General features: G+C 41.0%; 2 protein-coding genes across 3 annotated transcripts in view; both read left to right on the forward strand.

Moving 5' to 3' along the window:
* The first annotated feature begins 25 nt into the window (after positions 1-25).
* Positions 26-10293, forward strand: LOC121585069 (39S ribosomal protein L41, mitochondrial). Of its 2 annotated transcripts, XM_041901418.1 has the most exons (3): positions 81-110; positions 9084-9221; positions 9642-10293. In XM_041901418.1, the coding sequence occupies exon 3, from the start codon at positions 9680-9682 to the stop codon at positions 10085-10087; it is 408 nt and encodes a 135-aa protein (XP_041757352.1). In that variant the 5' UTR covers positions 81-110; positions 9084-9221; positions 9642-9679; the 3' UTR covers positions 10088-10293. The 2 variants fall into 2 exon arrangements, with proteins under 2 accessions (XP_041757351.1, XP_041757352.1); XM_041901417.1 differs by lacking the exon at positions 9084-9221 and having other exon boundaries at positions 26-110.
* Positions 10294-17763: 7470 nt separating this feature from the next.
* hsd17b3 (hydroxysteroid (17-beta) dehydrogenase 3) overlaps positions 17764-27102 on the forward strand; it is a 35024-nt gene continuing 25685 nt past the window's right edge. Inside the window, exon 1 of the mRNA XM_041901416.1 lies at positions 17764-17999. Coding sequence (XP_041757350.1) covers positions 17858-17999 — 142 coding nt within the window. The 5' untranslated portion in view covers positions 17764-17857. The remainder of the gene's footprint in view (positions 18000-27102) is intronic.

A 27102-nucleotide genomic window follows, 5' to 3' on the forward strand; every position in this document is an offset into this window, starting at 1 on the left:
TATCTGGAATTCCAATTGGCTACCACTGACTGAATCAAACCAATCACAAAACGTTTTATTCTGACGTCGGGGTCTTCGAGTGCGTCTATTTTCCAGTGAGTGTTTTCAAGGTGAGTGTAGCAATAGATTTTCCACATATTATCACTAAAGTGATATTAATCGTCATGTAGTGCTTACCACTCAAATGTGAATCTACTTCAACAATGTCCGTACAGCTATTTAGAAACCGAGAGTCAGAGTGTGTTGTTGACCCATGTGTTTTGCTAGCAAACATTGTAGAGAACAATGTCCAGACGTTTTTCTCAATTAATATCTTCAGGTTGCTAGAATTACAAAATGGAACGTGTTAATGTGTGTCATGTTTACAACAATGATGTATATAAACCCTGGATTGTTGATGCTATGTATTGGCCAGTGAGAGGCTTTGAAGCTACCGGGCGGCATTTTGGCATTAGAAGAAGCCCATGTTGAAGCCAATGTAATTCTACAGTATTTCAATTAAAGTGGCAATATGTAACTTTTTGGGCGACCTGACCAATTTCACATAGAAATGTGAGTCATAGATCTATCATTCTATTTGAAAGCAAGTCTAAGAAGCTGTCTATGTGCACTGTTTCTATGCTTCCAGTTGTTAAGTTTTGTTTTTGCGTCTTTTACTATTGGTTTTGTACACCGGCTTCAAACAGCTGAAACAACAATATTGTTGGTTATGGAAACTATTTTTCACAGCGGTTTAGATGGTACAATGATTCTCTACACTATACTAGTTTATTTTGTCACAAACTGAAATTAGGTAAACTATTAGAATTTAAACAACCAGGAAATGGCGGCGTGCTTTCGGCATAGTTCAAATGTTAAGTATTTTTTTTTGTTGTAGTGGGGACAGTAACATTAGAACTTTAAAAACAATTATACTTTAAGGAAAATGTTTTTATATATTATTTGTTTTGCTCGCATAATATAACTTAAAAGTATGCATTAAGGTATATGTAATAGAATAAACGTGGCAAAAACAAATGTACAGCTTCCAAAATATTGTTTTACTATAGTGGGGAAGTGCCAAGATGGAGGTGTGGTGGCTTCAAAACAGTGCCCCCTGTTCGTACGTGATCTAGTGTACAGTTGAAGTCGGAAGTTTACATACACTTTAGCCAAATACATTTAAACTACATTTTCACAATTCCTTACATTTAATCCTAGTAAAAATGTCCTGTCTTAGGTCAGTTAGGATCACCACTTTATTTTAAGAATGTGAAATGTCAGAATAATAGTAGAGAGAATGATTTATTTGAGCTTTTATTTCTTTCATCACATTCCCAGTGGGTCAGAAGTTTACATAAGCTCAATTAGTATTTGGTAGCATTGCCTTTTAAATTGTTTAATTGGGTCAAACGTTTCGGGGAGCCTTCCACAAGCTTCCCACAATAAGTTGGGTGAATTTTGGCCCATTCCTCCTGACAGAGCTGGTGTAACTGAGTCAGGTTTGTTGGCCTCCTTGCTCGCACATGCTTTTTCAGTTCTGCCCACACATTTTCTATAGGATTGAGGTCGGGGATTTGTGATGGCCACTCCAATACCTTGACTTTGTTTTCCTTCAAACATAACAATGGTCATTATGGCCAAACAGTTCTATTTTTGTTTCATCAGACCAGAGGACATTTCTCCAAAAAGTACGATCTTTGTCCCCATGTGCGGTTGCAAACCGTAGTCTGCCTTTTTTATGGCGGTTTTGGAGTAGTGGCTTTTTCCTTGCTGAGGGGCCTTTCAGGTTATGTCGATATAGGACTTATTTTACTGTGGATATAGATACTTCTGTACCTGTTTCCTCCAGCATCTTCACAAGGTCCTTTGCTGTTGTTCTGGGATTGATTTGCACTTTTCGCACCAAAGTACATTCATCTCTAGGAGACAGAACGCGTCTCCTTCCTGAGCGGTACGACGGCTGCGTGGTCCCATGGTGTTTATACTTGTGTACTATTGTTTGTACAGATGAACGTGGTACCTTCAGGCGTTTGGAAATTGCTCCCAAGGATGAACCAGACTTGTGGAGGTCTACAGTAATTTTTTTGAGGTCTTGGCTGATTTATTTTGATTTTCCCATGATGTCAAGCAAAGAGGCACTGAGTTTGAAGGTAGGCCTTGAAATACATCCACAGGTACACCTCCAATTGACTCAAATGATGTCAATTAGCCTATCAAAAGCTTCTAATGCCATGACATCATTTTCTGGAATTTTCCAAGCAGTTTAAAGGCACAGTCAATTTAGTGTATGTAAACTTCTGATACAGTGAATTATAAGTGAAATAATCTGTCTGTAAACAATTGTTGGAAAGATTACTTGTGTAAGTAAGTAAACCGATTTGCCAAAACTATAGTTTGTTAAAAAATAAATTTGTGGAGTGGTTGAAAAATGAGTTTTAATGACTCCAACCTAAGTTTATGTAAACTTCCGACTTTACATTTACGTCATTTAGCAGACGCTCTTATCCAGAGCGACTTACAAATTGGTGCATTCACCTTATAGCCAGTAGTACAACCACTTTACAATGTGTTTTTATTTTATTTTATTTTTTAGGTTGGGGTAAGGGGGGGGTAGAAGGATTACTTTATCCTATCCCAGGTATTCCTTAAAGAGGTGGGGTTTCAAATGTCTCCGGAAGGTGGTGAGTGACTCCGCTGTCCTGGCGTCGTGAGGGAGCTTGTTCCACCATTGGGGTGCCAGAGCAGCGAACAGTTTTGACTGGGCTGAGCGGGAACTATGCTTCCGCAGAGGAAGGGGAGCCAGCAGGCCAGAGGTGGATGAACGCAATGCCCTCGTTTGGGTGTAGGGACTGATCAGAGCCTGAAGGTACGGAGGTGCCGTTCCCCTCACAGCTCCATAGGCAAGCACCATGGTCTTGTAACAGATGCGAGCTTCAACTGGAAGCCAGTGGAGTGTGCGGAGGAGCGGGGTGACGTGAGAGAACTTGGGAAGGTTGAACACCAGGCGGGCTGCGGCATTCTGGATGAGTTGTAGGGGTTTAATGGCACAGGCAGGTAGCCCAGCCAACAGCGAGTTGCAGTAATCCAGACGGGAGATGACAAGTGCCTGGTTTAGGACCTGTGCCGCTTCCTGTGTAAGGCAGGGTCGTACTCTCCGAATGTTGTAGAGCATGAACCTACAGGATCGGGTCACCGCCTTGATGTTAGCGGAGAACGACAGGGTGTTGTCCAGGGTCACGCCAAGGCTCTTCACACTCTGGGAGGAGGACACAACGGTGTTGTCAACCGTGATGGCGAGATCATGGAACGGGCAGTCCTTCCCCGGGAGGAAGAGCAGCTCAACTGTATATATAAATCATTGGTTTACAAGCAGGATTACATTAGGATCGTTAGCTAGCTAAGCTATAGCTACTTCAATCAAATCACATTTTATTGGTCACATGCACGTGTTTAGCAGATGTTATTGCGGGTGTAGCGAAATGCTTGTGTTTCTAGCTCAGACAGTGCAATGATATCTAACAAGTAATATCTAACAATTTCACAACATATACCCAAAACACACAAATCTAAGTAAAGCAATGGAATTAAGAATATATTCACTAGCACATTAGAGGCTGCTGCCTATATACATAGACTATAAATCACTGGCCACTTTTTAATAATGTTTACATATCTGCATTACTCATCTCATATGTACAGTTGAAGTCGGAAGTTTACTCACACTTAGGTTGGAGTCATTAAAAATCATTTTTCAACCACTCCACACATTTCTTGTTAATAATAATAATAATAATAATAGTTGTTAACAAACTATAGTTTTGGCAAGTCGGTTAGGACATTGTGCATGACACAAGTCATTTTTCCAACAATTGTTTACAGACAGATTATTTCACTTATAATTCACTGTATCACAATTCCAGTGGGTCAGAAGTTTACATACACTAAGTTGACTGTGCCTATAAACTGCTTGGAAAATTCCAGAAAATGATGTATATGCTTTAGAAGCTTCTGATAGGTTAATTGACATCATTTGAGTCAATTGGAGGTGTACCTGTGGATGTACAGTGGGGGAAAAAAGTATTTAGTCAGCCACCAATTGTGCAAGTTCTCCCACTTAAAAAGATGAGAGGCCTGTAATTTTCATCATAGGTACACATCAACTATGACGGACAAAATAAGAAAAAGAAATCCAGAAAATCACATTGTAGGATTTTTTATGAATTTATTTGCAAATTATGGTGGAAAATAAGTATTTGGTCAATAACAAAAGTTTCTCAATACTTTGTTAAATACCCTTTGTTGGCAATGACACAGGTCAAACGTTTTCTGTAAGTCTTCACAAGGTTTTCACACACTGTTGCTGGTATTTTGGCCCATTCCTCCATGCAGATCTCCTCTAGAGCAGTGATGTTTTGGGGCTGTCGCTGGGCAACACGGACTTTCAACTCCCTCCAAAGATTTTCTATGGGGTTGAGATCTGAGACTGGCTAGGCCACTCCAGGACCTTGAAATGCTTCTTACGAAGCCACTCCTTCGTTGCCCGGGGCGGTGTGTTTGGGATCATTGTCATGCTGAAAGACCCAGCCACGTTTCATCTTCAATGCCCTTGCTGATGGAAGGAGGTTTTCACTCAAAATCTCACGATACATGGCCCCATTCATTCTTTCCTTTACACGGATCAGTCGTCCTGGTCCCTTTGCAGAAAAAACAGCCCCAAAGCATGATGTTTCCACCCCCATGTTTCACAGTAGGTATGGTGTTCTTTAGATGCAACTCAGCATTCTTTGTCCTCCAAACACGACGAGTTGAGTTTTTACCAAAAGTTCTATTTTGGTTTCATCTGACCATATGACATTCTCCCAATCCTCTTCTGGATCATCCAAATGCACTCTAGCAAACTTCAGACGGGCCTGGACATGTACTGGCTTAAGCAGGGGGACACGTCTGGCACTGCAGGATTTGAGTCCCTGGCGGCGTAGTGTGTTACTGATGGTAGGCTTTGTTACTTTGGTCCCAGCTCTCTGCAGGTCATTCACTAGGTCCCCCGTGTGGTTCTGGGGATTTTTTGCTCACCGTTCTTGTGATCATTTTGACCCCACGGGGGTGAGATCTTGCGTGGAGCCCCAGATCGAGGGAGATTATCAGTGGTCTTGGATGTCTTCTATTTCCTAATAATTGCTCCCACAGTTGATTTCTTCAAACCAAGCTGCTTACCTATTGCAGATTCAGTCTTCCCAGCCTGGTGCAGGTCTACAATTTTGTTTCTGGTGTCCTTTGACAGCTCTTTGGTCTTGGCCATAGTGGAGTTTGGAGTGTGACTGTTTGAGGTTGTGGACAGGTGTCTTTTATACTGATAACAAGTTCAAACAGGTGCCATTAATACAGGTAACGAGTGGAGGACAGAGAAGCCTCTTAAAGAAGAAGTTACAGGTCTGTGAGAGCCAGAAATCTTGCTTGTTTGTAGGTGACCAAATACTTATTTTCCACCATCATTTGCAAATAAATTCATAAAAAATCCTACAATGTGATTTTCTGTCATAGTTGACGTGTACCTATGATGAAAATTACAGGCCTCTCTCATCTTTTTAAGTGGGAGAACTTGCACAATTGGTGGCTGACTAAATACTTTTTTCCCCCACTGTATTTCAAGGCCTACCTTCAAACTCAGTGCCTCTTTGCTTGACATCATGGGAAAATCAAAAGAAATCAGCCAAGACCTCAGAAAAAGAATTGTAGACCTCCACAAGTCTGGTTCATCCTTGGGAGCAATTTCCAAACGCCTGAAGGTACCACGTTCATCTGTACAAACAATAGTACACAAGTACAAACAGCATGGGACCACGCAGCCATCATACCGCTCAGGAAGGAGACGCGTTCTATCTCCTAGAGATGAACGTACTTTGGTGCAAAAAGTGCAAATCAATCCCAGAACAACAGCAAAGGACCTTGTGAAGATGCTGGAGGAAACAGGTACAAAAGTATCTATATCAACAGTAAAACAAGTCCTATATCGACATAACCTGAAAGGCCGCTCAGCAACTCCTCCAAAACCGCCATAAAAAAGCCAGACTACGGTTTGCAACTGCACATGGGGACAAAGATTGTACTTTTTGGAGAAATGGCCTCTGGTCTGATGAAACAAAAATAGAACTGTTTGGCCATAATGACCATTGTTATGTTTGGAGGAAAAAGGGGGACGCTTGCAAGCCGAAGAACACCATCCCAACCGTGAAGCACGGGGGTGGCAGCATCATGCTGTGGGGGTGCTTTGCTGCAGGTGGGACTGGTGCACTTCACAAAATAGATGGCATCATGAGGAAGGAAAATGATGTGGATATATTGAAGCAGCATCTCAAGACATCAGTCAGGAAGTTAAAGCTTGGTCGCAAATGGGTCTTCCAAATGGACAATGACCCAAAGCATACTTCCAAAGTTGTGTCAAAATGGCTTAAGGACAACAAAGTCAAGGTATTGGAGTGACCATCACAAAGCCCTGACCTCAATCCTATAGAAAAGTTGTGGGCAGATTTGAAAAAGCGTGTGCGAGCAAGGATGCCTACAAATCTGACTGTTACACCAGCTCTGTTAGGAGGAATGTGCCAAAATCCACCCAACTTATTGTGGGAAGCTTGTGGAAGGCTACCCGAAACGTTTGACCCAAGTTAAACAATTTTAAAGGCAATGCTACCAAATACTAATTGAGTGTATGTAAACTTCTGACCCACTGGGAATGTGATGAAAGAAATAAAAGATGAAAGACATAATTCTCTCTACTATTATTCTGACATTTCACATTCTTAAAATAAAGTGGTGATCCTAACTGACCTAAGACAGGGAATTTTTACTAGGATTAAATGTCAGGAATTGCGAAAAACTGAGTTTAATTGTATTTGGCTAAGGTGTATGTAAACTTCTGACTTCAACTGTATATACTGTATTCTATACTATTCTACTGTATCTCAGTCCATGCCGCTCTAACATCGCTTGTCCATATACAGTAGGGAGAACAAGTATTTGATACACTGCCGATTTTGCAGGTTTTCCTACATACAAAGCATGTAGAGGTCTGTAATTTTTATCATATATATATATATATATATATATACACTTCAACTGTGAGAGACGGAATCTAAAACAAAAATCCAGAAAATCACATTGTATGATTTTTAAGTAATTCATTTGCATTTTATTGCATGACATAAGTATTTGATACATCAGAAAAGCAGAACTTAATATTTGGTACAGAAACCTTTGTTTGCAATTACAGAGATCATACATTTCCTGTAGGTCTTGACCAGGTTTGCACACACTGCAGCAGGGATTTTGGCCCACTCCTCCATACAGACCTTCTCCAGATCCTTCAGGTTTCGGGGGCTGTCGCTGGGCAATACGGACTTTCAGCTCCCTCCAAAGATTTTCTATTGGGTTCAGGTCTGGAGACTGGCTAGGCCACTCCAGGACCTTGAGATGCTTCTTACGGAGCCACTCCTTAGTTGCCCTGGCTGTGTGTTTCGGGTCGTTGTCATGCTGGAAGACCCAGCCACGACCCATCTTCAATGCTCTTACTGAGGGAAGGAGGTTGTTGGCCAAGATCTCACGATACATGGCCCCATCCATCCTCCCCTCAATACGGTGCAGTCGTCCTGTCCCCTTTGCAGAAAAGCATCCCCAAAGAATGATGTTTCCACCTCCATGCTTCACGGTTGGGATGGTGTTTTTTTTTTTTTTAGTCTTTTTAGCAGACGCTCTTATCCAGAGCGATTTACAGTTAGTGAATACATATTTTTTTTACACTGGCCCCCCGTGGGAATCGAACCCACAACCCTGGCGTTGCAAACGCCATGCTCTATCAACTGAGCTAAATCCCTGCCGGCCATTCCCTCCCCTACCCTGGACGACGCTGGGCCAATTGTGCGCCGCCCATGAGTCTCCCGGTCGCGGCCGGCTGCGACAGAGCCTGGATTCGAACCAGGATCTCTGCGATGCAGTGCCTTAGACCACTGCGCCACTCAGGAGTGTTCTTGGGGTTGTACTCATCCTTCTTCTTCCTCCAAACACGGCGAGTGGAATATAGACCAAAAAGCTCTATTTTTGTCTCATAAGACCACATGACCTTCTCCCATTCCTCCTCTGGATCATCTAGATGATCATTGGCAAACTTCAGACGGGCCTGGACATGCGCTGGCTTGAGCAGGTGGACCTTGCGTGCGCTGCAGGATTTTAATCCATGACGGCGTAGTGTGTTACTAATTGTTTTCTTTGAGACTGTGGTCCCAGCTCTCTTCAGGTCATTGACCAGGTCCTGCCGTGTAGTTCTGGGCTGATCCCTCACCTTCCTCATGATCATTGATGCCCCACGAGGTGAGATCTTGCATGGAGCCCCAGACCGAGAGTGATTGACCGTCATCTTGAACTTCTTCCATTTTCTAATAATTGCGCCAACAGTTGTTGCCTTCTCACCAAGCTGCTTGCCTATTGTCCTGTAGCCCATTCCAGCCTTGTGCAGGTCTACAATTTTATCCCTGATGTCCTTACACAGCTCTCTGGTCTTGGCCATTGTGGAGAGGTTGGAGTCTGTTTGATTGAGTGTGTGGACAGGTGTCTTTTATACAGGTAACGAGTTCAAACAGGTGCAGTTAATACAGGTAATGAGTGGAGAACGGGAGGGCTTCTTAAAGAAAAACTAACAGGTCTGTGAGAGCCGGAATTCTTACTGGTTGGTAGGTGATCAAATACTTATGTCATGCAATAAAATGCAAATTAATTACTTAAACATCATACAATGTGATTTTCTGGATTTTTGTTTTAGATTCCGTCTCTCACAGTTGAAGTGTACCTATGATAAAAAATTACAGACCTCTACATGCTTTGTAAGTAGGAAAACCTGCAAAATCGGCAGTGTATCAAATACTTGTTCTCCCCACTGTATGTATATATTCTTAATTCATTCCTTACTTAGATTTGTGTGTATTGGGTATATGTTGTGATATTACTTGTTAGATATTACTGCACTGTCGGAGCTAGAAGCACAAGCATTTCGCTACACCCGCATCTGCTAAACACGTGTATGTGACCAATATAATTTGATTTGATTTGATTAGAAGACCTCTCCGAGTACCTCTACTCCGCCGGCGTTGTTTTGGGTCGGCCTCTGGAATCAGTTCAATTGCCCTGGGGGGTGCGATAAAAGGATCAGTTTTGTGAAAGTCGTATTCCTGGTTGTAATACTGGTAGTGCTGGTGAGTTACCGCCACTTTGATATCCAATAGTTCTTCCCGGCTGTATGTAATAACCCCCCCAAAATTCTGGCCTAATAACCTAAGAAATAATACATTAAAAAAACTAAATACTGGAAAGTTTCCTAAGAGCTAGAAGCAAGGCAGTCCTCTCTGTTGGGGTCATTTAATCAATTTCTTGCTTGGCTAGCTAACTTATCTAGCAACAGTTTCTCACATTTGGACACAGGGTAGCAAACTGTCAATTGTCAAGATTTCTTCATCCCAGTCTCTTTTACTTAATTCAAACTAATGTGTAAGAACTGATAAAGGTAGGTTCCCAGCAGTGAGGAACTAGCCAACTGAAGTGAGCTTGCTATGTTTAATGTTGTTAGCTACCAGAGTATCAGTTGTAATCTCACCCATTTCATTGACTCCATACAGATTTGCCCAACCGTTTGAGTCCAAAACTCTTTGATGCGATGGGCGTATTGAATGCTCTTCGACGGGGCATTGTGAGAGGAGCCGATCGTATGGCTGAATTCACCAGCAAACGTGGCTCAAGAACTCACTACAAAGGCAGAGGGGCACAGCCAACAGGAGTACTAACCTCCAGTAGAAAATTTGTTCCAGTACAGGCAATGATCCCACAGTTTTTGGTGCCCGACTTGGAGGGATTCAAACTCAAGCCCTACGTGTCCTACCGCACCCCGGCTGGAACGGAGCCCGCTGTCACCCCTGAGGGTCTGTTCTCTGAGGCTGTGGCCCGACAGATCCAGAAAGACTTTGAGGAAGGTTCCTTTGATAAGGAACAGCTGGAGAAATACGGATTTGAGCCCACGCAGGAGGGAAAGTTATTCAAACTATACCCCAAGAACTTTATACAATAAATGGGCCACCCAATCTGATCTATCTGGAACTCTGACTTAGTGTCAAGGATCATTAACTTATTTTGTTTGTGTTGGGAGGTCAAGTGGTTGCTAACAATTTGAGACCGTTGAGCTGATCGTGTGTTACTGAACCCTGGTGTATTGTGAATGTGCTTGCTGGAAGTACTAGTATATGGTATTCTAATTAAAACAAATGTATATATGGAGTTTTACTACTTTCTTTATTATTATGATGACATTTTTTTTAAACGATCAATACACATGTTGGATACAGGTTAGGATTTAGTTTGGGTTTTGCACTAAGCAAAATCATTATGGTCAATTGATCATAGTGTGTGTATATATAAATATATATGAATGATATCCAACTAAGCTTAGATGTCCACCAAATAGGCTGTCACAATGTTAACAGAACAAGAGAAGCCTGGGGATTCAAATACAGTAAATGTGTTGTTTAAAAATTTATAGACAGTGCATTCGGAAAGTATTCAGACCCCTTGACTTTTTCCACATTTTGTTAAGCTACAGCCTTATTCTAAAATGTTAACATTGTGATTTAAATTGTTTTTTTTCCCTCATCAATCTACACACAATACCCCATAATGATAAAGCAAAACCGTTTTTTTAGACATCTTTGCAAATGTATAAAAAATACAAAACCTGTCCCGAAGCCACTTCTGCATTGTCTTGGCTGTGCGCTTAGAGTCGTTGTCCTGTTGGAAGGTGAACCTTCGCCCTAGTCTGAGGTCCTGAGCGCTCTGTACTTTGCTCCGTTCATTTTTCCCTCGAACCTGACTAGTCTCCCAGTCCCTGCCGCTGAAAAACATACCCACAGCATGATGCTGCCACCACCATGCTTCACCGTAGGGATGGTGCCAGGTTTCCTCCAGACGTGACGCTTGGCATTCAGGCCAAAAAGTTAAATCTGGGTTTCATCAGACCAGAGAATCTTGTTTCTCATGGTCTGAGAGTCCTTTAGGTGCCTTTTGGCAAACTCCAAGCGGGCTGTCATGTGCCTTTTACTGAGGAGTGGCTTCTGTCTGGCCACTACCATAAAGGCCTGATTTGGTGGAGTGCTGCAGAGATGGTTGTCCTTCTGGAAGGTTCTCCCATCTCCACAGAGGAACTCTGGAGCTCTGTCAGAGTGACCATTGGGTTCTTGGTCACCTGCCTGACCAAGGACCTCCCCCGATTGCTCAGTTTGGCCGAGCGGCCAGCTCTAGGAAGAGTCTTGGTGGTTCCAAACTTCTTCTATTTAAGAATGATGCAGGCCAACTATGTTCTTGGGGATTTTCTAAATGTTTTGATACCCTTCCCCAGATCTGTGTCTCGACATAATCCTGTCTCAAAGTTCTACAGACAATTCCTTTGACCTCATGGCTTGATTTTTGCCCTGGCGTGCAGTGTCAACTGTGGGACCTTATATAGACAGGTGTGTGCCTTTCCAAATCATGTCCAATCAATTGAATTTACCACAGGTGGACTCCAATCAAGTTGTAGAAACATATCAACGATGATCAATGGAAACAGGATGCACCTGAACTCAATTTCAAGTCTCATAGCAAAGGGTCTGAATACTTATGTAAATAAGGTATTTCTGTTTTGTTTGTTATACATTTGCAAAAATGTCTAAAAACTTGTTCTTGCTTTGTCATTATGGGGTATTGTGTGTAGATTAATGAAATTTGTATTTAATCCATTTTAGAATAAGCCTGTAACATAACAAAAATTTGGAAAAGGGGAATTGGTCTGAATACTTTCCGAATGCGCTGTACATGAAAGTACATACAAGTGGATTTAACAAATGCTTATCCTGGAACATAATTTCTGAGCACAACAGTTGTAACAATTCCATGATGCACTTGTCAGGGAAGCATAAGTTAAAGGGATAGTTAACTCCAAAAAAACATATTTTAGTATTTTGTTCATTAGTCCATTGTTGATGTGGTCCCCAACAATGGGGACATGTCAGAAGTAAAGTTTTCAAGATATAGCACTTTCAGTAGAAATCAACAAATGTGACGGTTTTTCATCATTTTTTTTTTGCTTTTTACTCAAAGTGCTCAATCTTGAAGATTTGAATGTTTCTTCAAAAAAGCTAAACAAATTATAAAATTGGTGCTGGTTGTTTTTTAGTTTTTTTTTTACATTCAAATAAGCGAGGCAGGTACAGTCGTGTGAAATCTTCTGTCTCTGCCTCCAGAGGGGTATACTACAAAGTGGGATCAATGAGTTAACCAGCTAACTTGAATAAATATTCTGAAATAACTTTTTATTTTTTGGAAAGACTAACTCTAAATGGGCCTGGTCTAATTGACCCAACAACCAAAACCACATACAGTGCCTTCAAAGTATTCAGACCCCTTGACTAAGTCCACATTTTATTGCCTTACAGCCTAAATTAAAGATTAATGTATCACCCATCTACACACAATACCCCATAATGAGAAAGTGAAAATATGTTTTTAGAAATGTTTGCAGATGTATTGAAAATGAAATGCAGAACTAATTTACATAAGTATTCACACCCGAGTCACTACTTTATAGAAGCACCTTTGGTCTTTCTGGGTAAGTCTAAGAGCTTTCCACACCTGGATCGTGCAACATTTGCCCATTTTGTTCTTTTCAAAATTCTTCAAGTGCTGTCAAATTGGTTGTTGATAATTGCTAGACAACCATTTTCATTTCTTGGTAAGCAACTCCAGTGTAGATTTGGCCTTGTTTTAGGTTATTGTCCTGCTGAAAGGTGAATGAATCTCCTAATCTGTGATGGAAAACAGACTGAACCAGGTTTTCCTGTAGGATTTTGCCTGTGCTTAGCTCCATTCCGTTTCTTTTGTTATCCTTAACGATTACAAGCATACCCATAACATGATGCAGCCACCAATGTGCTTGATAATATGGAGAGTGGAACTCAGTAATGTGTTGTATTGGATTTGCCCCAAACATAACACTTTGTATTCAGGACAAAAAGTGAATTGCTTTGCCACATTTTTTACAGTATTACTTTAGTGCGTTGTTGCAAACAGGAAGAATGTTTTGGAATATGTTTATTCTGTACAGGTTTCTTTCTTTTCACTCTGTCAGTTAGGATAGTATTGTGGAGTAACTACAATGTTGTTGATCCATCCTCAGTTTTCTCCTATCGCAGCCATGAAACTCTGTAACTGTTTTAAAGTCACCATTGGCCTCGTGAAATCCCTGAGCGGTTTCCTTCCTCTCTGGCAACTGAGTTAGGAAGGACGCCTGTATCTTTGTACAGTGAGGGAAAAAAAGTATTTGATCCCCTGCTGATTTTGTACATTTGCCCACTGACAAAGACATGATCAGTCTATAATTTTAATGGTAGGTTTATTTGAACAGTGAGAGACAGAATAATCCAAAAAAAATCCAGAAAAATGCATGTCAAAAATGTTATAAATTGATTTGCATTTTAATGAGGGAAATAAGTATTTGACCCCTCTGCAAAACATGACTTAGTACTTGGTGGCAAAACCCTTGTTGGCAAAACCCTTGTTGGCAATCACAGAGGTCAGACGTTTCTTGTAGTTGGCCACCAGGTTTGCACACATCTCAGGAGGGATTTTGTCCCACTCCTCTTTGCAGATCTTCTCCAAGTCATTAAGGTTTCGAGGCTGACGTTTGGCAACTCGAACCTTCAGCTCCCTCCACAGATTTTCTATGGGATTAAGGTCTGGAGACTGGCTATGCCACTCCAGGACCTTAATGAGCCTCTTCTTGAGCCACTCCTTTGTTGTCTTGGCCGTGTGTTTTGGGTCATTGTCATGCTGGAATACCCATCCACGACCCATTTTCAATGCCCTGGCTGAGGGGAAGGAGGTTCTCACCCAGGATTTGACGGTACATGGCCCCGTCCATCGTCCCTTTAATGCGGTGAAGTTATCCTGTCCCCTTAGCAGAAAAACACCCCCAAAGCATAATGTTTCCACCTCCATGTTTGACGGTGGGGATGGTGTTCTTGGGGTCATAGGCAGCATTCCTCCTCCTCCAAACATGGCGAGTTGAGTTGATGCCAAAGAGCTCGATTTTGGTCTCATCTGACCACAACACTTTCACCCAGTTCTCCTCTGAATCATTCAGATGTTCATTGGCAAACTTCAGACAGGCCTGTATATGTGCTTTCTTGAGCAGTGTGTTACCAATTGTTTTCTTGGTGATTATGGTCCCAGCTGCCTTGAGATCATTGACAAGATCCTCCCGTGTAGTTCTGGGCTGATTCCTCACCGTTCTCATGATCATTGCAACTCCACGAGGTGAGATCTTGCATGGAGCCCCAGGCCGAGGGAGATTGACAGTTATTTTGTGTTTCTTCCATTTGCGAATAATCACACCAAATGTTGTCACCTTCTCACCAAGCTGCTTGGCGATGGTCTTGTAGCCCATTCCAGCCTTGTGTAGGTCTACAATGTTGTCCCTGACATCCTTGGAGAGCTCTTTGGTCTTGGCCATGGTGGAGAGTTTGGAATCTGATTGATTGATTGATTGCTTCTGTGGACAAGTGTCTTTTTTTATACAGGTAACAAGCTGAGATTAGGAGCACTCCCTTTAAGAGTGTGCTCCTAATCTCAGCTCGTTACCTGTATTAAAGACACCTGGGAGCCAGAAATCTTTCTGATTGAGAGGGGGTCAAATACTTATTTCCCTAATTAAAATGCAAATCAATTTTATAACATTTTTGACATGCGTTTTTCTGGATTTTTTTGTTGTTATTCTGTCTCACTGTTCAAATAAACCTACCATTAAAATTATAGACTGATCATGTCTTTGTCAGTGGGAAAACGTACAAAATCAGCAGGGGATCAAATACTTTTTTCCCTCACTGTAGTGACTGGGTGTATTGGTACACCATCCAAAGTGTAATTAATAACTTCGCCATGCTCAAAGGTATGTTCACTGTCTGCTTTTTTTACCCATCTACCAATAGGTGCCCTTCTTTGCGAGGCATTGGAAAACCTCCCTGGTCTTTGTGGTTGAATCTTTGTTTGAAATTCACTGCTCGACTGAGGGACCTTACAGATAATTGTATATGTGGGGTACAGAGATGAGGTAGTCATAAAAAAAAAATTTAAACACTTATTGCACACAGTGAGTCCATACAACTTATGTGACTTGTTAAGCAAATTTTTACTTCTGAATTTATTTAGGCTTGCCATAACAAAGGGGTTGAATACTTACTTATTCACAGTGAAGGCTACCTCCTCTGGGGTCCAGTCCCAGCGCCACACATGAAGCATGTGGTCATAGAATGAGCAGCTGGCTATTAGGCAGGACACTGCAGTGCTGTCTTCTGCAGGGTTGGGATAAGGAGGTGGGCCTGCCACAGAGCTAGCAGGTGGCAGGGATAAGCGCTCAGGTATGTAACGACCTGCGTCATCCTCCAAGGAGGTGTCGAAGCTGGTAGCTGGAGATTCATACCGAATTCTCAGGGCTCTCTGTCTTGGCTCTGTGGTCTACAGACGGGAGCAGGGAGGAGGCTGTTCCAGGGACAAGTGGGACCAATCTGCCCGTAGGCCAGGGAGTTGTGGAGGATGTAGGAGGCTAGGATGGAACATGCTCCTCCGCTTCCCTCTAGAGGAACAAGTGAAAAATACAGGTTTGACACAATGACAAAACATTACCAGCTCTTAAGTTACAGTCAGACTCCCCAGGGCTTGCTGGCCTGGCAGTGAAGGATGTGGTAGTCACAAGTGCTCATGGGTAGGATTCCACTTCAGTCACCACACTACTCCGCCCAGGGCATTCTCACTGAGAGGCTGACGCATGTTCCTCTCATCCCAAAGCAACACCTCCCTGTCAAAGCTACAAATAAAATATCATAGAGCCCTACAAGCTTACTATAGAAGACTTACACTGAGTGTACAAAACATTAAGAACCCCCCCCCAACCCCCTTTGCCCTCAGAACAGCCTCAATTCGTTGGGTCATGGAGTCTACAAGGTGTCGAGAGAGTTCCACAGGGATGCTGGCCCATGTTGACTGCAATGCTTCCCACAGTTGTGTCAAGATGACTGGATGTCCTTTGAGTGGTGGACCTTGTTTTGATACACACAGGAAACTGTTGAGTGTGAAAAACCCAGCAGTGTTGCAGTTCTTCACACAAACCGGTGCGCCTGGCACCTACTACCATATCCCGTTTAAAGGCACTTAAATATTTTGTCTTGCCCATTCACCCTCTGAATGGCACACATACACAATCCATGTCTCAATTGTCTCAAGGCTTAAAAATCCTTCTTTAACCTGTCTCCCCCCCTTCATCTACACTGATTGAAGTGGATTTAACGTGACATCAATAAGGAATCATGCTGTTGCTTTCACCTGGATTCACCTGGTCAGTCTGTCATGGAAAGAGCAGGTGTTAATGTTTTGTACACTAGGTGTATAGTTTCCTATAGGAATCCCATAGTGCTTTTTTGTAAGGGAAGTTGCGTTTTGATGAAATAGCATATTTTGTTGCCACCAGCAGCTACCTTTATGAATGAAGATGTGTACAACCATTTTTAACCACAAGATTGGAGATAATGAACAATTTCCCTTTTTAGAAATACTGATATGTGTTTTGCATGTACAGTAATTAGTACTGCATGTACTTATCATCTTCAGTACAGAGGAGTGTCATTGTTTTATCGTTGTTTTTATATCGTTTTTTGCTTACAACATTACATTACAGATGGGCCTATTGCCAAAATGGTCCCTGAAATTGATCCGACACAAGCACACAAACCCCAGCCACTCGGCTTGATCAAGCACTTCCCAACTCAAGTTCTGCCATAGACCTTTGTATTACCTGTGTGGTTCAGGGTGACAAAATGCCACAATATTGACTGTTATCCCTGGATAAAATGGGTCCACAAGGAAAGATCCCAAAATTCAAAGATCTGAATCAACTGTCATATGATGTGATCTGTGTGGGAATGTTGGGTGTGTGAGAGTCAGAATAGATTATTCCCAGATGTTAAGTCACCTGTAAGTTATTTTCTTGTTTGTCTGCTGCATACAAGCACTTGCATATGAGTGGGTTTGTCGCTGTTTTGTCCATTTACTATAGTCTCCTTGATGCATTCTGAAGAAGGCCAGCAGCATACTTTAAAACAGTACAAATAAAGAAGTAAAGGTCTGTGCCTGTGCACAGCAGTGTGTATTCAATATGCTGGTACAACTGAGTATCCAAAACACATGTAAAACCACACACCTTGGTTTAAAAGACACCGACCTTGATTTAAATTGTAGTTTTTAATATTCCTAGTACAGAATATTGCATCCATTGGACTAGTCTTATTCCTGGCAATCATGACTTTTATTTCTGTGTAACCCATGTCAAAATAGCTCAGATACGGTCCATACCATATGGATAGCTCTAAGGCTTTTTCAAGAAAGTTGTCTTCATTCAGCAAAAGGCAGCTGTTAGGAAATGGATGAGAGACTTTCTACACTAACTCCGAAATCTGAATTTGATACAGAGAGGCAGAGACTACATCTGACAAATTGCATGCATTGTACTAAACTGAAAGGGGAGGTGTATCTTGATTTTGATTTTGTGTGTGTCTGTGTTGCCTTCTGTGTGTGTGTGTGTGTGTGTGTGTATGGGGAAGTGGCTATGGATTGGCTATTCCCTCTGTCAATCCCCAGTGTGTAAGTCTGGGCTGAGGAATTGTGGTGTGGTCAGAGCAGACAAACATATACTCACACACAGACAGAGTTTGTTGTGGCAGGCAGATAGTCTTAAAGAGCCAGTGGGTCTGCTGTGGATTTAATGGAGCTGTTCTTTGTCTGCCTTGGTGCTGCAGTCGTAGTCTTTTATGGAGTGAAAATGGTCCGATTCGCCAAGATGTTTTATCCCAGAATTTGGTTTCCGCAGCCAGAGTCCTTCTTTAAATCAATGGGAGAGTGGGCAGGTGAGCTCTGAGTGTGTGTGTGTATGTGTGTTTACCCAGAATAAATAACTGACATGCGCTGAGGTTACATTTCCGATATAAGAAATGTATTAGGAAGAATAATCTGTAAACATGTTTCATGAAGTTTTAAAAACTCAGTAAATTCAGTGGTTGTATGAGCACTACATGAAAAAGTCCTACTTGAACCCCAGTCCCTGTTGCACCTTGTGGTCTCAAAACTAAGGTATTGTACTAGATATAATTAAATGTGGCAACTTGTGACCACAGTGTGATCCCACTGTGCAAATTGTACTGAAGAACAAAGAGTTCCATCTGGACTGGGATTAATGCCCATTATTCAAAATGTTCCCAGATCTTTAAACGTCTGGGTACCTGGGAAACACTCTATAAGGTCACTCACAGTTAGGTGGGTCAGTAAAGAGGCTTTAGAGAACATAGCTGGGTAAATTAAGGTTGTTTTTGACATCACAGTTATCAATGCTATTTTATTATCATGTTGATGTCATGTTGACGACACATTGTATTATTTGATGGGGATGAAGTGTGTCATCTGACAGGGTCACCTGGGGAGATTATCAGACTGACATCATATAGGCCAGGAAAAACAAGCATGATATCTACTCACTGTTTAGATGCTTCACACCTAAACTAAGTGTAAACAGTGTATGGCAGGGGTCTTCAACCTTTTCCTACCCAGGCAAACCGGCGACCCAGGGAACCCCATCATATTATCCAGTGAATGATAATGGCAAGGACAAGTAATCAACATTTTAAAATAAAATTGGTAAATAGTTTTTCATTATTTTGACCTCCCAACATTGGAAGAAGTGTAAACTCTAACGTAGCCTATTAGCTAGAAATGTAACTCGAAACTAGGGCTGTGACGATTATGTAATTTTAGGTAATGCTTAATTGTCATGTAAATGATAGAAAATGTATTGATCTTTGAAAGACATACCTAATGAATACAACACAGCTTTGGTGACACCCCTGTCTCAAAAAAGGAATGGTTTTGACTGTTTAGAACTTTTGGAAATGAAGCTTTCCCTCCAACTTTACCAACTTTATGTAAAAAAGAAAAACTGCAATTGGATAAACTATATTTACTTGAATATAATGTTGAATCCCCCTTCTCCTAAAATGAATGTATTAAGATGATTATTATACGATAATTGTGCCTGCAGCTGTTTAGCTGGGTAAACAAAGGTTAGCAATATGTTGGCAAAAATGTAAGTCCAAGTCAAGAAAGCGTGCCAGCAGACAGCGTAATTTGCCTCGACTGGTACTCGCGGGAGCTTTTTCAAAGCCTATGTCAGATACTTCAGTGAGTGTAATTAGTTCCAATGAGTGTAAGTTGCTCAATATTAGGTGAAACATAAAGTTAACATCATTAGAAATAATATATTCCCCTCTTTTCTACTGTAGGCAGAGAGGAAGAGGCGAAGCGAGAGGCTTCACTCTTGCCAAAAATCTGTCCAAAATAAGCCTAATGTGTTTCTATGGGCTTCTCTGATTCTCTGGTCTGATGAAACCAAGATTGAACTCTTTGGCCTGAATGCCATTTCGGGACAAGTCTCTGAATGTCCTTGAGTGGCCCAGCCATTTGACAAATCAAATGCACCAAATACAACAGGTGTTTCACCTTACAGTGAAATGCTTACTTACAAGCCCTTAACCAACAATGCAGTTTTAAGAAAAATTGTTAAGTAAAAAATAGATAAGTAAAACATTTAAATAACAAATAATTAAAGAGCAGCAGTAAAATAAAATAACAGTAGGGAGGCTATATACAGGGGGTACCGGTACAGAGTCAATGTGTGGGGGCACCGGTTAGTCGAGGTAATTGAGGTAATATGTACATGTGGGTATAGTTAAAGTGACTATGCATAGATAATAAACAGAGAGTATCAGCAGCGTAAAATAGGGGGTGGGGTGGGGGGGACAATGCAAATAGTCCAGGTAGCCATGATTAGCTGTTAAGTCTTATGGCTTGGGGGTAGAAGCTGTTAAGAAGCCTTTTGGACCTAGACTTGGTGCTCCGGTACCGCTTGCCATGCGGTAGCAGAGAGAACAGTCTATGACTAGGGTGGCTGGAGTATTTGACAATTTTTAGGGCCTTCATCTGACTTCAACCCGATCTAACATCTCTGGAGAGACCTGAAAATAGCTGTGCAGTGACACTCCCCATCCAACCTGACAGAGCTTGAGAGGATCTGCAGAGAAGAATGGGAGAAACTCCCCAAATACAGGTGTGCCAAGCTTGTAGCGTCATACCCAAGAAGACTCGAGGCTGTAATCGCTGCCAAAGGTGCTTCAACTGAGTAAAGGGTCTGAATACCTATGTAAATGTATTTTTTTTATTATACAGTGCCTTGCAAAAGTATTCATCCCCCTTGGTGTTTTTCCTATTTTGTTGCATTACAACCTGTAATGGACATACACAAAATAGTCCAAATTGGTAAGTGAAATTATGCGAATAAATAAATAACGGAAAAGTGGTGCGTGCGTATGTATTCACCCCCTTTGCTATGAAGCCCCTAAATAAGATCTGGTGCAACCAATTACCTTCAGAAGTCACATAATTAGTTAAATAAAGTCCACCTGTGTGCAATCTAATTGTCACATGATCTGTCACATGATCTCAGTATATATACACCTGTTCTGAAAGGCCCCAGAGTGCAACACCACTAAGCAAGGGGCACCACCAAGCAAGCGGCACCATGAAGACCAAGGAGCTCTCCAAACAGGTCAGGGACAAAGTTGTGGAGAAGTACAGATCAGGGTTGGGTTATAGAAAAATATCTGAAACTTTGAACATCCCATGGAGCACCTTATAATTATTACATTATTAAAAAACCATCAAGGAGGCCATCAAGGAAAACGCTATGTCTGGCGCAAACCCAACACCTCTCATCACTCCGAGTACACCATCCCCACAGTGAACCATGGTGGTTGCAGCATCATGCTGTGGGGATTTTTTTCCTCGGCAGGGACTGGGAAACTGGTCAGGATTGAAGGAATGATGGATGGCGCTAAATACAGGGAAATTCTTGAGTGAAACCTGTTTCAGTCTTCCAGAGATTTGAGACTGGGACAGAGGTTCACCTTCCAGCAGGACAATTACCCTAAGCATACTGCTAAAGCATCACTCGAGTGGTTTAAGGGGAAACATTTAAATGTATTGGAATGGCCTAGTCAAAGCCCAGACCTCAATCCAATTGAAAATCTGTGGTATGACTTAAAGATTGCTGTACACCAGTGGAACCCATCCAACTTGAAGGAGCTGGAGCAGTTTTGCCTTGAAGAATGGGAAAAACTCCCAGTGGCTAGATGTGCCAAGCTTATAGAGATATACCCGATGAGACTTGCAGCTGTAATTGCTGCAAAAGGTGGCTCTACAAAGTATTGACTTTGGGGGGGGGTGAATAGTTATGCACGCTAATTTCTTGTTTGTTTCACAATAAAACATATTTTGCATCTTCAAAGTGGTAAGCATGTTGTGTAAATCAAATGATACAAACCCCCAAAAAATCCATTTTAATTCCAGGTTGTAAGGCAACAAAATAGGAAAAATGCCAAGGGGGGTGAATACTTTCGCAAGCCACTGTAAATGTGCTAAAGAAATCTAAAAACCTGTTTTTGCTTTGTCATTATGGGGTATTGTGTGTAGATTGATGAGGAAAAACTATTTAATCCATTTTAGAATAAGGCTGTAACGTAACAAAATGTGGAAAAAGTCAAGGGGTCTGAATACTTTCTGAATGCAATGTATAGACAGTACCAGTCAAAAGTTTGGACACACCTACTCATTTCAAGGGTTTTTCTTTATTTTTACTATTTTCTACATTGTAGAATAATAGTGAAGACATCAAAACTATGAAATAACACATATATAGAATCATGTAGTAACCAAAAAAGTGTTAAACAAATCAAAATATATTTTAGATTCTTCAAAGTAGCCACCCTTTGCCTTGATGACAGCTTTGCACACTCTTATATATTTTATATATATTACAAAACATCAGGATCACCTTCCTACTATTGAGTTGCACCCCCTTTCAAAACAGCCTCAATTAATCTGAACTACAAGGTGTCGAATGCATTCCACAGGGATGCTGGCCCATGTTGACTCCATTGCTTCCCACAGTTGTGTCAAGTTGGCTAGATGTCCTTTGGGTGGTGGACCATTCTTGATACACACAGGAAACTGTTGAGCGTGAAAAACCCAGCAGCGTTGCCATTCTTGACACACTCAAACCAGTGCGCCTGGCATCTACTACCATATCCCGTTCAAAGGCACTTAAATATTTTATCTTGACCATTCACCCTCTGAATAGCACACATACACAATCCATGTCTTAATTGTGTCAAGGCTTAAAAATCCTTATTTAACCTGTCTTCTCTCCTTCATCTACACTGATTGAAGTGGATTTAACAGGTGATATCAATAAGGGATTTCTTGTTAACAAACTATAGTTTTGGCAAGTCGGTTAGGACATCTACTTTGTGCATGACACAAGTAATTTTTCCAACAATTGTTTACAGACAGATTATTGCACTTATAATTCACTGTATCACAATTCCAGTGGGTCAGAAGTTTACATACACTAAGTTGACTGTATGTAAACCACTAAGTTGAGTGGTCCTCTGTAGCTCAGCTGGTAGAGCACGGCGCTTGTAACGCCAAGGTAGTGGGTTCGATCCCCGGGACCACCCATACACAAAAATGTATGCACGCATGACTGTAAGTCGCTTTGGATAAAAGCGTCTGCTAAATGGCATATTATTATTATTATTATTATTATTATTATTATTATTATAATTATTATTATTTATTATTATTATATTATTATATTATTATTATTATTATTATTATTATTATTATTATTATTATTATTATTATTTTATTATTTTTATTATTATTATTATTATTATTATTATTATTTATTATTATTATTATTATTATTATATTACTGTGCCTTTAAACAGTTTAGAAAATTCCAGAAAATGATGTCATGGCTTTAGAAGCTTCTGATAGGCTAATTGACATAATTTGAGTCAATTGGAGGTGTACCTGTGGATGTATTTCAAGGCCTACCTTCAAACTCAGTGCCTCTTTGCTTGACATCATGGGAAAATCAAAAGAAATCAGCCAAGACCTCAGAAAAAAATTGTAGACCTCCACAAGTCTGGTTCATCTTTGGGAGCAATTTCCAAAAACCTGAAGGTACCATGTTCATCTGTACAAACAATAGTACGCAAGTATAAACACCATGGGACCACGCAGCCGTCATACCGCTCAGGAAGGAGACGCGTTCTGTCTCCTAGAGATGAACGTACTTTGGTGCGGAAAGTGCAAATCAATCCCAGAACAACAGCAAAGGACCTTGTGAAGATGCTGGAGGAAACAGGTACAGAAGTATCTATATCCACAGTAAAACAAGTCCTATATTGACATAACCTGAAAGGCCGCTCAGCAAGGAAGAAGCCACTGCTCCAAAACCGCCATAAAAAAGCCAGACTACGGTTTGCAACTGCACATGGGGACAAAGATCATACTTTTTGGAGAAATGTCCTCTGGTCTGATGAAACAAAATTAGAACTGTTTGGCCATAATGACCATCGTTATGTTTGGAGGAAATAGGGGGCACTTGCAAGCCGAAGAACACCACCCCAACTTTGAAGCACGGGGGTGGCAGCATCATGCTGTGGGGGTGCTTTGCTGCAGGAGGGACTGGTGCACTTCACAAAATAGATTGCATCATGTGGAAGTAAAATTATATGGATATATTGAAGCAACATCTCAAGACATCAATCAGGAAGTTAAAGCTTGGTCGCATATGGGTCTTCCAAATGGACAATGACTCCAAGCAAGTTGTGTCAAAATGGCTTAAGGACAACAAAGTCAAGGTATTGGAGTGGCCATCACAAAGCCCTGACCTCAATCCTATAGAACATTTGTGGGCAGAACTGAAAAAGCATCTGCGAGCAAAGAGGCCTACAAACCTGACTCAGTTACACCAGCTCTATCAGGAGGAATGGGCCAAAATTCACCCAACTTATTGTGGGAAGCTTGTGGAAGGCTACCCGAAACGTTTGACACAAGTTAAACAATTTAAAGGCAATGCTACCAAATACTAATTGAGTGTATGTAAACTTCTGACCCACTGGGAATGTGATGAAAGAAATAAAAGCTGAAATAAATAATTCTCTCTACTATTATTCTGATATTTCACATTCTTAAAATAAAGTGGTGATCCTAACTGACCTAAGACAGATAATTTTTACTAGGATTAAATGTCAGGAATTGTGAAAAACAGAGTTTAAATGTATTTGGCTAAGGTGTATGTAAACTTCCGACTTCAACTGTAGCTTTCACCTGGATTCACCTGGTCAGTCTATGTCTTGGAAAGAGCATGTTCCTAATGTTTTGTACACTCAGTGTATATTTTCGCAGACCCCCTGCAGGACCCCCGGTTGAATACCCCTGGTGTATGGGTACTGTCCTTTCTTTTCACTTGTAGTTGTATACTGTAATTCCTCAAATTGCAATCTGGACCTCGAAACCATTTCCACAGCTTTTTTTCATTCTTCACCACCATGGGATGGATCAACATTTACAGAATGGTTAGCTGGAGGAAAATGGGGGAGGGTCATGTTTTTTCAATTTCAGTCAAGGGGAGGGTTTAGTAATGAGGGTCATGTAATTTGTAATTGACAAAATCTCTATATTTCTCAGTGTTTAGTATTCATTAGTTGCTTAGTAGGCTATATGTCGATGGTTGCCCGATGCTGCCCCTCATCTCTCCACTGGGCATGCAATATCAATTGCGCCTATAGGCTATTTAGTGTGGTCTCAATCAAATGATCCATACCCTATAGGCTACGAAGTGCATGCTTGGAGAAGCACAGAGCAAAGTTATATTTCTAAGATAGCTGCTGGGATGGTGTAAATAAAACTATGCTGCATTACACACTGCAATGAATATTCCAACCCTGAGCCCCGGCCTGCTCTGCTCTGCTCTTGCTGATCCCAAACTTTTTTGTGTGCTGCCTAACCAATGCTGTGCTGTGTAGGCCTACGGTGGCAGTTCTGGAGGAAAGTCAAAGGTTTCTTCCGGAAATAATTTGGGATTAGGCCTACTGTAGATCAGAACATTTTGCGTGCAGACTAGGAGGACCGGAGGTCAACTTTGATAGCTTGCTACTACTATAATTGATTTGATTAAAAACAATATGTTTCTTGCCCATGATGTATTTATCAGAGTTACATTGTTAATTCATTTAAACAGTCTTCATTTTTATTAGACTTTACTAATAACGAGGGCTTTGTTTTGGAGCCTATTTCTTCCTATTTAAGAAATAAGAGGTAGGCCTAGCTGTTTGACAGATGAAATTAGGGCTGTTTAGTTAAAACCAAGACTCGAATTGAGGGTATGCCATAGGCCTGCCTTTTATTAAAGAAAATGACAAAAAGCACAGGCCTACCCCTTGTTAGCTTAAGATTGTTAAGAAAATAAAATGGATCTGATTGTATAAAGTGATCTATAACATCGCTTTGGTCCGCAATGCTTTATGCTAGAAACAATCTGTAAAGTACCTGGGAAGGACGTGACTGATGCATATGGGGATATCATTGTTTCGTTTCTTTGACATTCAGAGGCTGAGCTACAACCTTCTATAGCCGGGGAGACAATACATTTAATTAGCTTGGGAAGTAAACTCATTCTGTTACTATCAATCGATTTCAGCTATTCATTTTCTGTACAACAGAAGATGTTTAAACCCAGACAGCTTTTGGGGAAACACTTTTCTCTTTGGGTTAAGCAATGGAGAAGAGTAGCCAGCAGTTAAAGCTTACCTTTTCCTGCGTCAGTAGGTCTACTCTGTCTGGGGTGGAAAGGTAGGCCTAACTTTTGAAAGTACCATGCTCAGATTCCTAACTATGTCTCAGATTTAATTATTTGCAAACAGGGACAGTTTCATTGCAAACAAGACACACTGATTTGGCATTAGAGAAATATGATAAGATGAACACACTGTCCATTCTTAGCCTGTAATTTCGGTAATTTGTGTGGTATAAAAAAAGATGTTTATAAAAGGCATTTTTTTCTCAGACCTGCAAACACGATGATAGATTCATGCAATGCTTTTACTATAAAGGAGATCTTTCCACCCCTACTCTTGTCCATGGTGGTTTGCGAACCCACAACCTTCTGGCCCGCAGCTCTGTGCACTATAAAAATTAATAAGCCATAACACATACATTATTTCCAGCAGCAGACTATGATCGATAATGTCAAAAGCCGCACTGAAGTCTAACAAAACAGCCCCCACAATCTTTTTATCATCAATTTCTCTCAGCCAATCATCAGTCATTTGTGTAAGTGCTGTGCTTGTTGAATGTCATTTTCTATAAGCATGCTGAACGTTTGTTGTCAATTTGTTTACAGTAAAACAGCATTGTATCTGGTCAAACACAATTTTTTCCAATAGCTTACTAAGGATTGGTAACAGGCTAATTGGTCGGCTGTTTGAGCCAGTAAAGGGGGCTTTACTATTCTTAGGTAGCGGAATGACTTTTGCTTCCCTCCAAGCCTGGGGGCACACACATTCTAGTAGGCTTAAATTGAAAATATGGCAAATAGAAGTGGTAATATCGTCCGCTATTATCCTCAGTAATTTTCCATCCAAGTTGTCAGACTTGGATGGAATATAACAACAATAATTTGTTCACCTCTTCCACACTCACTTTACGTAATTCAAAATTACAATACTTGTCTTTCATAATTTGGTCAGATACAGTGGGGAGAACAAGTATTTGATACATTGCCGATTTTGCAGGTTTTCCTACTTACAAAGCATGTAGAGGTCTGTAATTTTTATCATAGGTACACTTCAAATGTGAGAGACGGAATCTAAAACAAAAATCCAGAAAATCACATTGTATGATTTTTAAGTAATTAATTTGCATTTTATTGCATGACATAAGTTTTTGATACATCAGAAAAGCAGAACTTAATATTTGGTACAGAAACTTTTGTTTGCAATTACAGAGATCATACGTTTCCTGTAGGTCTTGACCAGGTTTGCACACACTGCA

This window comes from Coregonus clupeaformis, chromosome 16 (genome assembly GCF_020615455.1).
Source record: "Coregonus clupeaformis isolate EN_2021a chromosome 16, ASM2061545v1, whole genome shotgun sequence".
NCBI lineage: Eukaryota > Metazoa > Chordata > Actinopteri > Salmoniformes > Salmonidae > Coregonus > Coregonus clupeaformis.